General features: G+C 35.3%; 1 protein-coding gene across 1 annotated transcript in view; it reads left to right on the top strand.

Moving 5' to 3' along the window:
* Positions 1 to 5,815, top strand: part of LOC131156748 (mediator of RNA polymerase II transcription subunit 33A-like) — an 85,184-nt gene extending 79,369 nt beyond the window's left edge. The window contains exon 12 of the mRNA XM_058110667.1: positions 4,622 to 5,815. Within this exon, the coding sequence (XP_057966650.1) occupies positions 4,622 to 5,742 (1,121 nt within the window). The 3' untranslated portion in view covers positions 5,743 to 5,815. The remainder of the gene's footprint in view (positions 1 to 4,621) is intronic.
* Positions 5,816 to 13,566: the final 7,751 nt, after the last annotated feature.

The raw sequence follows: 13,566 nt of genomic DNA, 5'->3' as shown, positions 1-13,566 counted from the left end.
TAAACACTCCTTAGAATACTTGTAAGTTAAATAAACAAGACAATCAATAAAACTAAAACAATTTAATCACTCAATCAAGGATAATTTTGCTTTTGTTGATTTCCCTGTGAATATGTATCCCCTGCTTTGATTTAACTTTTAGTATGCGCCTCACTTGATTTAAAATTTCCGCAGACTAACCAACGTACTCCCTTTTGGGTTTCCGCAAACGGTTAATCGAAACGTACTTTCTAAATACCAAGAATCTTTATTTCTTTCTCTTTGAAACTTGTTACCTGCACTTTGAAATCATACCACACAGCAAGTAAAGTATATAAAATAGAGAGAAAGACACAAGATTTTTACGAGGTTCGGCCTCAACACAGCCTACGTCCTCGCCCTTGGCAAAATACCAAAGGTTTCCACTATAACAGTTCCGTTACCGGGTGGAACAACGCCTGTCTACAATCACTCCTTTGGTCAAGGCTAGAGCCCGCCTTCTCCAAACAATATGCCCTTGTTTGGTCAACATTCCAACAGCCTGGAATCGTCCAAAATCTACAAGAGAAATATCAAAATCTGATGTACAAGAGAAGCTCACACAAAGAGCAGATTAGTACAAATAAGAACTATGTACTTCAAAAGATAAAATATCAAGAATGAAATAAACTTTTGAAGCTTTTCAAAGAATTCACCAAAATCCTTTTCTCCAGATGAGAAATCAGTAATTCTTCAGGATTTGATGAACAAAAGATCAGAACAACACTACTTTCAGCTTTGCAAGAGATTGGGTAAGAGACTTTGAGAGCAAGAGAGCTTTGAAAGAGTTTCAATGCTTGGATAAATTTTTAATTCACAAGAATGATGTATTTATAGACTTTCAAGTAGGTTCCCTTGTTGTAAGAGTTTCCTTAAAGAGTTTCCCAAGTTGTTAGAAAATTTGGGTTTCAAACGGCTACAATTTAAAAATAAGAATTTTAAAATTTTTGCCCTTTGAACAGTGTTCAGTCGTCTGAAGTGTCATGGTCAATCAACTGAAGTTCCTTAAACCCTTAAAAAATTGAACTGGATATAGGGTCAATCGTCTGAAGTCAGGGTTCAGACGTCTGATGTCGCAGGTTCAGATGACTAAAGTCGCAAGTTCAGTCGTCTGAACTCACTGCTGCAACTCTCTGCCTGTTCTGGAAATTCTTCAGTCGTCTAAACTTATTCTTCATACGTCTGAAGTAATTCTTCAGATGTCTGAACTTAATGTTTAGTCATCTGAAGTCTCTACTTCAGTCAATTGAACTGAAAAGTTCAGTCAACTGAACTTACTAAAAACTGTTTTATAAAAAGGCTTTCTTTAAAAATGTTTTGCTCTCTTAATTCAATATATTTAAATAAGTCTTTAAACCTTGATAACCTTTTTTAAAAAGCTTCAAAATATATTTCAAAGATATTTTGCCTTTTGAAATACTTACAAATATGTCTCCTAGGCCTTCAAGCTTGAGTTCTCTTTGCTCTTGAGAAATTTTCTTGAACTTTAAATATATTAGACGCTCTTTGGATCTTTAAGAAGATATCTTCATACTTGACTTATACTTATTCTTCTCTTAAACCATACTTGAGCTTTGCTTTGAACCACACTTGATCCATATTTCCTGAAACATCAAAACTCAACCTTTTTCAAGTTAAATCATCTTTTGTTTGTTATCACCAAAATCAATTGAAAGACCTTGTTAGGCCAACAGACAACAACGTAGAATTTGAAAGATTAGGCAAAGGAAGCACGAAGGACACTAGAATAAACATCAGCAAATGATGGCAGCTCGATACTATTGAGTATCTAGGACCGAATTGCCTCAAACTTAGGTCTCAAGCTTGCTAGAACATGAAGAAGTGTCATCTGCTCTCTCTGATTCTGCATCTCACGAACGTTGGCAGTTTTAGATTGCACAACTTTAAGCTCCTCATAAATACGCTTCATCTCTCCAAAAAAAATTATGCAATGCTCCTATCTCCTTGTTGTAATTGAAAGTTTTCCTGGTATAAATCATACACACATGTAATGTTATTGGAGTATAGAAATTTGACATAATCCCAAATCTCCTTGCGTATCTAGATGCATACACATTCATGCAATCTATGACTCCATCGAATTCCATAAAAGGGAAACAATCAAGGAATCTTCCTAAATCCACACATCCTTTCTCTTCTCATTAGAAGAATCAGATTGGAGCAAGTGATCAAATTTCCCTAATCCCACTAAATAAATCCGAACAGCTTTAGACCATTGAACATAGTTCTTTTCATCCAACTTTTGAGTCGCTATTTGCGGCAATGATGTAGGAAACAAATTTTTGGGATTCATAGATTTCATCCCAACACTCACAAATCAGTAATCACACCAAAAACAAGAAGAACAATCAAAACTAATTGGGATAATCACAAACTATGTGAAGCACCGACACAACGACGAATGAGGTGACAACTCACTGACAGATATAGCGCTGCCACAGCACTCACAAATCAGAAACCACACCAAAAACAAGAACATTCATTAATCGGAACAATCACACACAACCATGGGTGAGGTGAACGACTCACTGACGAATATAGCACTGCCACAGCCTCACAACTGAACATAAGAACGCTGCCACGGCTCCAAAAAACTCACAAGGAAGCTTTCACAAATCCTGAACAGAAATTAATGGAATACCGCGAGTGCATGGTCGAAAAAGGTTGAATTTTTTTGTAAAAAACTGGCCTAACAGCTTGATAATATAGTCTAAAGAAGGAATCAGAGCATGGCAAAATAAAAATAAAAATAAAAGCCAGAACCTCACTTGTGCCATCGCATGGGGTCGGCCCTGCCGGCGCGTGGGGGCACATGGAGTGCCCTCCGGCGATGGGGTTTTGTGGGGTGGGTTGTTGGGGGACGGGGGGGTGGTGGTGTCTGATTATGGGTATATGATTGGTTTTGTGATTAGTATGGAATGGAGGTGGATTAGGGAAAAACAGCCGTGGGAATGGTGTTTTCTGGCGACGGCCGAGGGAAATAGGGTTTAGATAGGATCATGTTCTGATACCATCTTAAGATTTGATTAAAAATGAATGACCTAACTTGAAGATAGGTCTCTCCCTCTATTTATAATACAAATTTAAATACATCCTAACGACAACAATACCCTTGCTAACTCTCTCTAATTAACATACTAACACACTCAATAATAAGACATATATAACCTCTAACATAGACTGAACTTGTTTTCTGTTTGGTTTTCTTCATCACAGTTGGCTAGTGCAGTTATTTCTTTGAGCATTGGCTCCAATCATACAACCTTCATATCATATAGATTTTTTGGGTGGACATCATTCTCATTGCATACCTGCAGATCTTCAAGTGGATAGGGGAGGGAGTGAACACCATTCTCATTAACCACCTTTGCATCTCCAGTGGAGAGCTGATTGGCTGCTGTCACCTGGCAGGGTGGTGGGCTGATGAAATTGATCTTAGGGTGTCAAGGATGGCAGTGAATGGGAAGTGTGTAGGTTTGAGGAAGGGAGGGAAGGTGTTTCAGGGTCATTGTTCTGGTATTTGTGGGAAGGGGGTTAAGTGAGGGTTCCTAAGAATATATTGTTAGGGTGTTAAGAGGGAATTGTTGGTAGAGCACAAATATTATGTGTGCGTGTATATATATATGTATGTGTTTATGTAAACTTATATATAGGGAGCTGTGTGCGGGATAAGGAAATCAGTTTTGGGGGTTAAATCAATAAAATTTCCGTTTTTTCTTATAAAAAATAAAACTCATCAAACAAGCTCTGATATATTTTTCTTTTTGATAGAAAAAGAAAAAGAAATTCATTAGATAAAGATGGAATTTATAAGCAGGAGAGAGGACATCTCCTTAACAAAGTCTGATAATCCTCAGGAAAAAACCAAAAAGAAAATTGCAAAATTAAACAACGACAAAAATCTCAAGATGCCCTTAGAAGAGACTTCCAATCGCGCACGTCTGTAACACACATTCCCTTGAAATTTCCATAGCCCATACACCATAAAGAAGCCATAAACAGAATCTTTTCCCACACCAATCAATATGGCAACTTCTTCCCTGCAAATATACACGCATTACATTCCTCCCACAAGCCTCAAAATGCTGCTAATATAACACAATTCCATAATGCAATTCCTTCTTCCTCCCAAACCCCACAAAAAAAATTGCCAAGAACTCCTCCGCTGCTCTAGAACAAACCCAGCTTTCTTTAAAGTAATTGAATAACTTGTTCCAAACCTTCCATGCATAATCACAGTGCAGGAAAATGTGTGAAACAGACTCTGAACAATTAAACCACAACAAACAAATGTTAGGAAGGAGAGCCTTTAAAGTTCTCCTCATCTACAACAAGTCATTAGTATTAATGCTATTAAGCACAACCAAGCAAAAGAAATGCTTCGTTTTTCGGGGGAATTTTGACCTTCCATATTTATTTATCTATACATGAAGTCAATATCCTTCCCTGGTGATCATGTATGAAAATAGTGTATTCTGGTGTTTCCTTGTAGTCTTTTGCATAATTTTATGTGTCGAAGAAATGAATTATTGGTTATAATTTTAGTTGGCGATTTCTTCAGACTGAAAATTGTTTGTTGCAGGAGCAAGCTTACCAGCCACACTTCCTTTACCATTGGCTGCCTTCATAAGCTTCACAATAACGTATAAACTTGATAGAGCTTCTGGATCCCTCTTGAATTTTTCTGGTCTAGCCTTGAGCAATCTCACGGCAGGTTGCCCATGGCCATGTATGCCCATCATGACTGCCTTATGGTCCAAGAAGGTGAAGCGCTGGACTGACTTCCTTTTGATTCGTGCTGCTTGCAGTGCTTTCCGCCACAACAGTGAAGCTGTAGTGCAGCTCCTCAAGGTCTGCTTCTCGTCCATTCTTGGGTTTGATACTTCTCTCATCTCCGGTGGTAGTGGTGTAGGTGCTCTCCTTGGCCATGGGGTTAGTTCCCTTTTTTCTGGTGGGGTTGCTCCTGTTGCCTCTGGATTTCTGTACTTAAAAGTATACCAGCATGTCAGGGATGTTACCTTCATGACAAAAAAAATCATCTCTCTTTTAATGTTTTTTGTTAGAGAGATTGCAATGGGTGGGTTGCCAAATGAGCAGTTAGAGACATTGAAGAAGATGAAGTGTGGAATGAGATATGGGCAGCCTTCTCTTGCCGCAGCTATGGCACGTGTCAAACTCTCTGCTTCATTTGGGGCTTCCTTGGTTTGGATATCCGGAGGATGGACTTCAGTTCAAACTTTGATCAGAGAAACCTTACCGTGTTGGTTTATATCAGGCCATGGATTGGAGATAGATGGGGAGGAGTCCAGAGGGATGGTTGCGATTTTAAGAGGTTATGCTCTAGCATACTTTGCACTGCTTTGTGGGACATTTGCTTGGGGCGTGGACTCGGTATCACCAGCATCAAAGCGGCGGCAGAGTGTTCTTCGCAACCATTTAGAGTTTCTTGTGAGTGCTTTGGATGGGAAAATATCATTGGGCTGTGATCTGGCCACTTGGCGAGCTTATGTGGAAGGATTTGTGGGTTTGATGGTTGAATGCACGCCAACATGGTTGTTTGAGGTGGATGTAGATGTGTTAAACAGGTTGAGTAGGGGATTGAGGCAGTGGAATAAGGAAGAATTGGCTCTAGCACTATTAGTAAAGGGTGGGGTTAGGACAATGGGCGCAGCTGCTGAGCTCATTATTGAAAGTAATATTTGATTTTTTGTCAAATCTACACTGTATATTGGTTTATGAGGTTTTAAATGAGGTTTTGAATGCCATATTTCTTGAATTTCAATCTTGCAGATTGCTTGTTACAACTAGTGAGGTGATGAGTTGAAGTCTGCACGCTGGAAAGACCTTGAATTTTGCCTTCAATGCCTCTTTAGAACCATTGCTTATTTATACCATGCATTAGCTCAAAATTCAAAATATGCGAGCAAATTATGGGGATTAATGCCTTGGGTAGATATGTGATTAGGGATGTTAAACTTATGTTTATGCCTGTAGTGTCTGTAGTATAGACATCATGCGAGAGTGGTTGAGAAGGCCCAGAGAGAACAACATTCTGCAGGAAACCTAAAAGCACTTAAAGTGGCAACCAGGGGAGTTTTGTTAGAGAGAGAGAGTCATTTTAGGGTTTTGTGAGGTAAGAAGAGATGTGTAAGAATAGAATAGATATTTTTCATATAATTTTTTTTGAAAAAAAAAATTCATTTTGCTTTCAATTCATTTTATTCTAATGTATTAAATTTTAGGATAGTGGATGGTTAATCATCCTAACTCCGAAGGCAAGGTTATGGGGCGACTTCAGATTTATCAAACCAAAATTTTTAAAAATATTTTAATCTTGTGTTTCGAAATATGAATTTATGTGGATTCATATAAAATATAATATAAATTTATATTATTTTTCTTTCAACTTGGAATTGAATTTCATAATTTACTGTGCTATGTCTGTATTTTTTATGATCAACTCCTAACACAGGTGGCGGGAGTTCAACCTGCTACTCACCATGAGAGAATCATCAATTGAATAATAATCATATTAATAGATGTCAAAGTTGAATCGATCATATTAATATATGTCAAAGTTCAATCAATCTCACCATTCGGGCAAATAGAGAATTGATGCTCCTATATATAATCCCTTGCATTTGCATGGGAGATTTTTGGAGCAACTTCAAGAGAGGGGTGATGAATATATATATATATATATATATATATATATATATATATATATATATATATATATTTTTTGATGCTCCTATATATAATCCTTTGCATTTGCATGGAAGATTCTTGGAGCACCTTCAAGAGAGAACCCATGCTATACATGTCCTTTCATAAATAGGGTTTCAAAATTAAATTATTAAATAATAAAATTAATTTTCCAACCCCATGTTTTATAAATTATGAAATTCAAAGTGCATTAGATATAAATTGTTAAAATTTTGATAATATTTTCCCTATATTTAAGATATTTAAAATTATTTACCAATGGAAAATAAATAAATACAATTATATATAACTCAAAAACAACAATACCCAATTTAAATCTATCATAAGATGTCAAAAAAATTATTTTAAATTTTACAAAGGAAAAGTATATAAAAACTTAAATATTTCTAATTTTCTTAACCATATAACATAAGAATCCTAAGAATGTGAGTAAGATCTTGCACACAATATCCTCATATCCATGCATAGGAAACTTTTCACAGAAAAATATAAAATTTAATTACAAAGTTTGAATCATGTGAGCAATATAATCCTCTATGTTTTGGACTGTAATAATTTTATATACAATTATACATTTTGAAATTTAACAATTCACTTTTAAGTATATTTGACATGATGAATAGGTTAAACAAAACACAAAGGCCTTGAATTGTAGATGACATTTAACCCAATCTGCAACAACCTCCCCTCAAGAATAGGTTAGGTCAAGTTCTTTCTCTTTTTTCTTTCTCTTATCTTTTCTATTCCCTTTTTCTTTCTTTCTTTGTCAAAATATAAGTATGTATTTTTAGCCCCTTGACAGGATAATAGAAATCAAAGTAACAATATGAAAATAGGGGCACCTATCCTAGTTTCCTTTAACTCTTTGCATACATTTATTATTATTATTATTATTATTATTATTATTATTAAGGTATATTTTGTTATAAAAAATACAGAAAAATAAATAGAGATGAGACATAAATTTTACATGGTTCAACTATGCCTATTCCACGGGCGGATGGGATAAAAAACTTCACTATTTCGGAATGAATAACAAGATGATTTGGAACCGATCTTGTACAAAATATCTCTCTTCACTTGATCTCTCCTCTTCTCTCATCATTTCTATATGCCTACTTTTTTAAGTTTTTTTTTTTTTTTTTTTTTTGTGCAATCCAAAATGAGAGGGAGAGGGCCCTTTTATAGGGTAAGGGGTGGAAGATAAAGGGGTGGAAGATGAAGGAGTGGAAGATGAAGGAGTGGAAGATGAAGGGGTAGAAGATGAAGGGGTGACAATCATAATTTTCATAACACTTCCCTTTGGATGTCACTCATATATTAACTCCTTCTGTTAAGATCTTTAAGATATCTCATTTCGATGAGATAAACCAATTTCTTGAATGTCGAAGTAGCCAAAGATTTAGTGAACAAATTTGTTAGATTATCACTTGATTGGATCTACTGAACATATATATCACTATTCTTCTGAAGTTCATGTGTATAGAAGAATTTTGAAGAGATATGTTTTATTATATCACCCTTTATGTATCATCCTCTTAGTTGAATTATACATGCAACGTTGTCTTCATATAAAACTGTTGGAATATCCTTGATTTATTGAAGACCACAATTTGCTTACACATGAGAAATCATTCATCTGAGCCACACACATTCTCTACTAGCTTCATGGATAGCTAGTATTTCAAAATGATTGAAGGATGTTGCTGTAATAATTTGCTTTACTAATTTCCAAAACATAGTAGTTTTTCCATAAACAAATACATATCCAGTTTGAGATTTAGCATTGTGAGGATCAGATAGACATCCAGCATTGCATGTCCTACTAGTTGAGATTTGAAATCAAATGAGTAGAATAAACATAAATTAGACGTACCTCTCAAATAGTGTAGAATGTGCTTAATTCCATTCCATTGTCGCCAAGTAGGAGCAAAGCTATATCTTGCTAGTAGATTTACAACAAATGCAATGTTGGGTCGTGTACAATGGGTCAAATACATTAGAGAACCGATAGCACTTAAATATGGTACTTCAAGACCAAGTAATTCATCCCCCTCATCATGAGATCGAAATTGATCTTTTTTAATATCAAGTGATCGCACCATCATTGGAGATCCCAAAGGATGAACTTTGTCCATATAGAATTGTCTTAATATCTTTTTGGTATGTGTAGATTGATGAATGGTAGGCTCGCCAATGCTTGGATCCTTAACTACCAAAGATAAAATTTATATAACCTAACTAATCCCAAGCTCAGTAGAAAGTGAGTAAGTCGGGTGTCGATCCACAGAGACTTAAAGTGTAGTTATGAGACATTTTCCAAATTAGTTTACTATAACCTTGTATAAAAGAAAAGTAAAAAAGTGGTGTTTTTCAATGGGTGAAGTCTAACAATCTACTGGAAAGCATGTAAAAGAAAGCACATAAATCTAAGTTAACCCTACTCCTACAAAGCAGTGTTTAGACATGAATATAGTTTAGGATGTTGTTTTGTGTAATCTAAGTTCAGTGAGTTTACCATACTAAACTAATAGGAACCCAGCTAAACAATCCAAGGAGCCGTTTGATGGCATAGAATAGCAAAGGTGCACTAGCCGTCCGGAGCACGGTCGGGAACTGGAGTATACTCTATCACAAACGATCACGAGAACCTCTATAGGAGACTGTAGCCTAATACGTGTATCTAACTGAAGCAATAGAGGTGCTAATCTTGTCACTAAACATAATCACAATCCAAACAATAAATGAAAGTAGTAAAGAGAAAGCATATAAAAAGATCATTCCTTTGCATTCATCATGTCTGGCACTAATGCTAGGAAGTACAAAAGAAGATCGTGTAATATACACAGAAGCACAAGAAGGCCTTAGGAACAAGTTGTCGGACACTTCATGCACAAATCGAAATAGGAATTGAAATAGACTCTACTTCTAATATAAAGTGGTTCTCAATGACATCTTAAGTTTGTCACTAACCTAAGAGAGGCCAAAGAGGAACCCAGAGCTCGTGTTTGTAGTGAATACTTATAGGCTCTAGGGTTTACAAGGTTTTTTTTACAAGTTAGGAAAGTTTGTAGCAAATCTCCTACAGAAGATCGTCGCTGTCGACCAAGTTGGCCCTATGTCATTCTTGTGTGTGCCCCGATCGAAACTCACAGAAAATCAAGAATTCAAATCTTCAATGTCTTTGACTGTGTCTTGCTAGTCGAGTTGATGGTCAAGACTTGCAGGATCTTGATCTTCAAGAAATCTCAGGAACTCGACATAGTCGCCCCTTACGGTCTCTTGGTCGAACACTTTGTCGAAGCTTTCGGTAATTAAGGCCTCAGATCTGGCTCAGTATCTCAACATGGTCACCATGGAGAGTCACTTGGTCGAGGACTTGGTTGAACCTTATAGCATTTTGATCTCAATCTGAACCTTGGAGTTTGCGATGAAAGACTAAGTCGCCCCTATGTGTTACTGGTCACGCCACATGGTCGAGCATTGTCTTCTTGTCCCTTGATGATCTAAAGCTTCAGGATCTTGGCTGAGCATCTAATTTGAACTTTGAGTCCTCCAAATCCTCCTTGGCTTCTCGTAATACCTAACTCCATGGTTTTAACCCGTTTTTCCTAAAAAGACAAACTAACCTTGCGTAGCTCTGAAAAATAATGACTCTGGGTAAATACATAATAAAATGAGGATGAACAAGATAAATGAGGGTCCAAAATCATGCATTTTAGGGACTCATCAATGAACAAGAATTCCTCCATTTACATGTTCAATTTGTAGGCCAAGATAATATTTTTTCTTTCCTTAAATCTTTCATCTCAAATTCCACCATTAATAATTAGCAGCTTTAGTGAGCTCTTCAGGAGTCCCAACTAAAATCAAATCATCAACATAAACAATAATTATAGCAAATTCTGATTCTGATCTTTTTAATAAAAATGTATGGACAAATTGGATCATTTATGAATCCTTCTTTCACAAGGTACTCACTTAGTCGATTGTACCACATGCGTCCATATTGTTGTAGTCCATATAAAGAACGTTGAAGTTTAATTGAATATAATATTTTGGGTTTTCCTTTAGGCAATTTAAATCCTTAAGAGATTTTCATATAAATTTCATTATCCAACAATCCATATTGGTATGTTGTTACTACGTCCATAAGACGCATGCCCAGTCATTTAGCAACTGCTAGCCCAATTAAGAATCTGAAAGTGATTCCATCCATTACAGGAGAATATGTCTCCTCATAATCAATTTTGGGTTTCTACAAGAAACCTTGTCCCACAAGCCTTGCTTTATATCGAATAATTTCATTATTTTCATTTCACTTGCGTACAAATACTCATTGTATCCAACGGGTTAGACATCTTCTAGTGTCTGGACTACAAGTCTAAAAACTTCTCTTTTTGATAGAGAGTTTAACTCTGATGTGATAGCCTCTTTCCATTTTGGCTAACCACTTCTATATCGGCATTCATTAACATATTTAGGTTCAGGATCCTCATTATTTCTGGTAATGTCAGTAGCTACTGCATAGGCAAATTTGTTGTTGACGACAACCTTATTTCTATCCTATATTTCTCCTATGCAATGAATTGAGATCTCATTATTATTTCCAAGTACCTGTCCCTTTTCAAGGGATGTCTCTTTTGGTGTTTTCTCTTCAAAAGATTCCTCTTCAGGAGGTTCCATAATAAGGATTTCATTTTCAGGAGAAATGGGTTTGTGAATGTTGAATGAATTATCCACCTCTTTAACCTCTTCTAGAGTGTTTACAGGTTTCAATTTTCTACTTCTGGGAGTTTTATCTTTTGCACCAATTGGCCTTTCACGCTTAACTTGCGGTCTAGGTTCATTAACCGACTATTGTCCTTCAGGGATATCAATACGTGCTGGAATATTTGCAGCAGGTATATGGGATTTTAATAAGACCTTGGTATCTACAAAAAAATCTGTTAATTGATTTGCAACCCCTTGCAAATTTATAATCTTATGAACTTCAAGTTCACTTTAATTTGTGTGAGAATCTAAATGAGACAAACTCATGACATTCCATGTGATTTCATGTTGTGCTTCAGGCACTGATTTTGCTCCCCCTAATGTAGGGAATGCTGCTTCATCAAAATGACAATATTTGAAACCGTGTTTTAAACAAATCACCTGTTAAAAGTTCAAGATATCTAATAATAGAAGGGGAATAAAAACCAACATAGATACTAAGTTTGCGTTGAGGACCGATTTTAGTTCTTTGAGGAGGGGCAATAGGAACATATACTGCACAACCAAAAGTTCTTAAATAAGAAATATCAGGTTGTTGCCCATAAACTTATTGCATGGATGAAAGATTATTGTGAGCAGTTTGCCTTATACGAACTAAACATGCTACATGAAGAATAGCATGTCGCCAAACATATAAATGCAATTTGGTTCTCAAAATCATAGGTCAAGCAATGAGTTGAAGTCTCTTAATAAAAGATTCAGTTAAACCATTTTGTGTACGAGTACGAGCAACGAGATGTTCAACATTTATTCCAAGTGACATGCAATAATTATCAAAAGTTTGGGATGTAAATTCACCAGCATTATCCAAATGAATTGATTTAATTGGATAATAGGGAAAATGAGCTCATAATCTAATCAGTTGAGAAAGAAGTTTAGGAAATGCAATATTATGAGTAGAAAGTAGAGAAACATGTGACCATCTAGTAGATGCATCAATTAAGACCATAAAATACCTAAATGGTCTAGATGGTGGATGTATTCGTTCACATATATCACCATTAATTTTTTGTAAGAAATTGGGAGATTCAAGACTTACATTTGAAATAGATGGTTGACAATTAATTTCTCTTGAGAGCAAGTAGTACACCTGAAATCATTTGATAAAAGAATCTTTTGGTTCTTCAGTGGGAGACCATGTGAATTCTCAATGATTCTTCGCATCATTACATCTCCATATGTCCAAGACGATTATGTCAAAGTGTAAATAACTTTGGGTCATTGCACTTCTTGTATAAGACATTATATGATTCTACCGCTTTGATCTTTGTATAATACAATCTAGAAGATGAAGTCGGCAATTTTTTAAAATTTTTTTTTCCCTAGAAACAATAAAAGTAATAAAGGAATTCTTTACTGCTTTCATTTGTAGTTTCAATGTAATATCCATTGAGTTTTAAATCTTTAAAGTTTAACATATTTCTTCTTTATCTGTTGAAATATAAAGTTTCATAAATTTGTAAAAAATGTATGATTGGGTAATTTTATATGAGCTCTTCCGGTGCCTTCAATTAAATTTTTAAAACCAGACATTGTATTAACATTTGTTGAAGATATATTCAAATAATGGAAATATTTCTTATATTGAAGAATTGTGTCTATTGTAACACTGTCAGTTAAACAAATTTCTTCCGAAAACATCTTAGAATCGATTAAAGCTTTAAGACAATTCACACAACAACACATATTTTAAAAATTCATTATTATAATTGATCATAGCAACAATAAATATGATAATTTATTAAAATCAAAATACAATATTGCTTACTTTATATCTTAAAATATTACATCATTATTTTCATCTTGATTTATAAAGAAATCAATAACATCAAGATAAATAGAGTTGGATGGTCCAACATTAAGATCTATTGGAACAATATTATTAGCAAAATTTGTTTCAACTTCTTTACTCTTTTCATTTTCTTTTGTTGACTTTTTGAGTTCAATCCCTGGTTTAATGTTGACAAAGTACATGTTTCTTATCTGTGTATTTAGTGTGTGTACGACATGGAAGCCAAGAGGAACCTA

This window comes from Malania oleifera, chromosome 5 (genome assembly GCF_029873635.1).
Source record: "Malania oleifera isolate guangnan ecotype guangnan chromosome 5, ASM2987363v1, whole genome shotgun sequence".
NCBI lineage: Eukaryota > Viridiplantae > Streptophyta > Magnoliopsida > Santalales > Ximeniaceae > Malania > Malania oleifera.
This window is presented reverse-complemented; position numbering and strand designations above follow the sequence as displayed.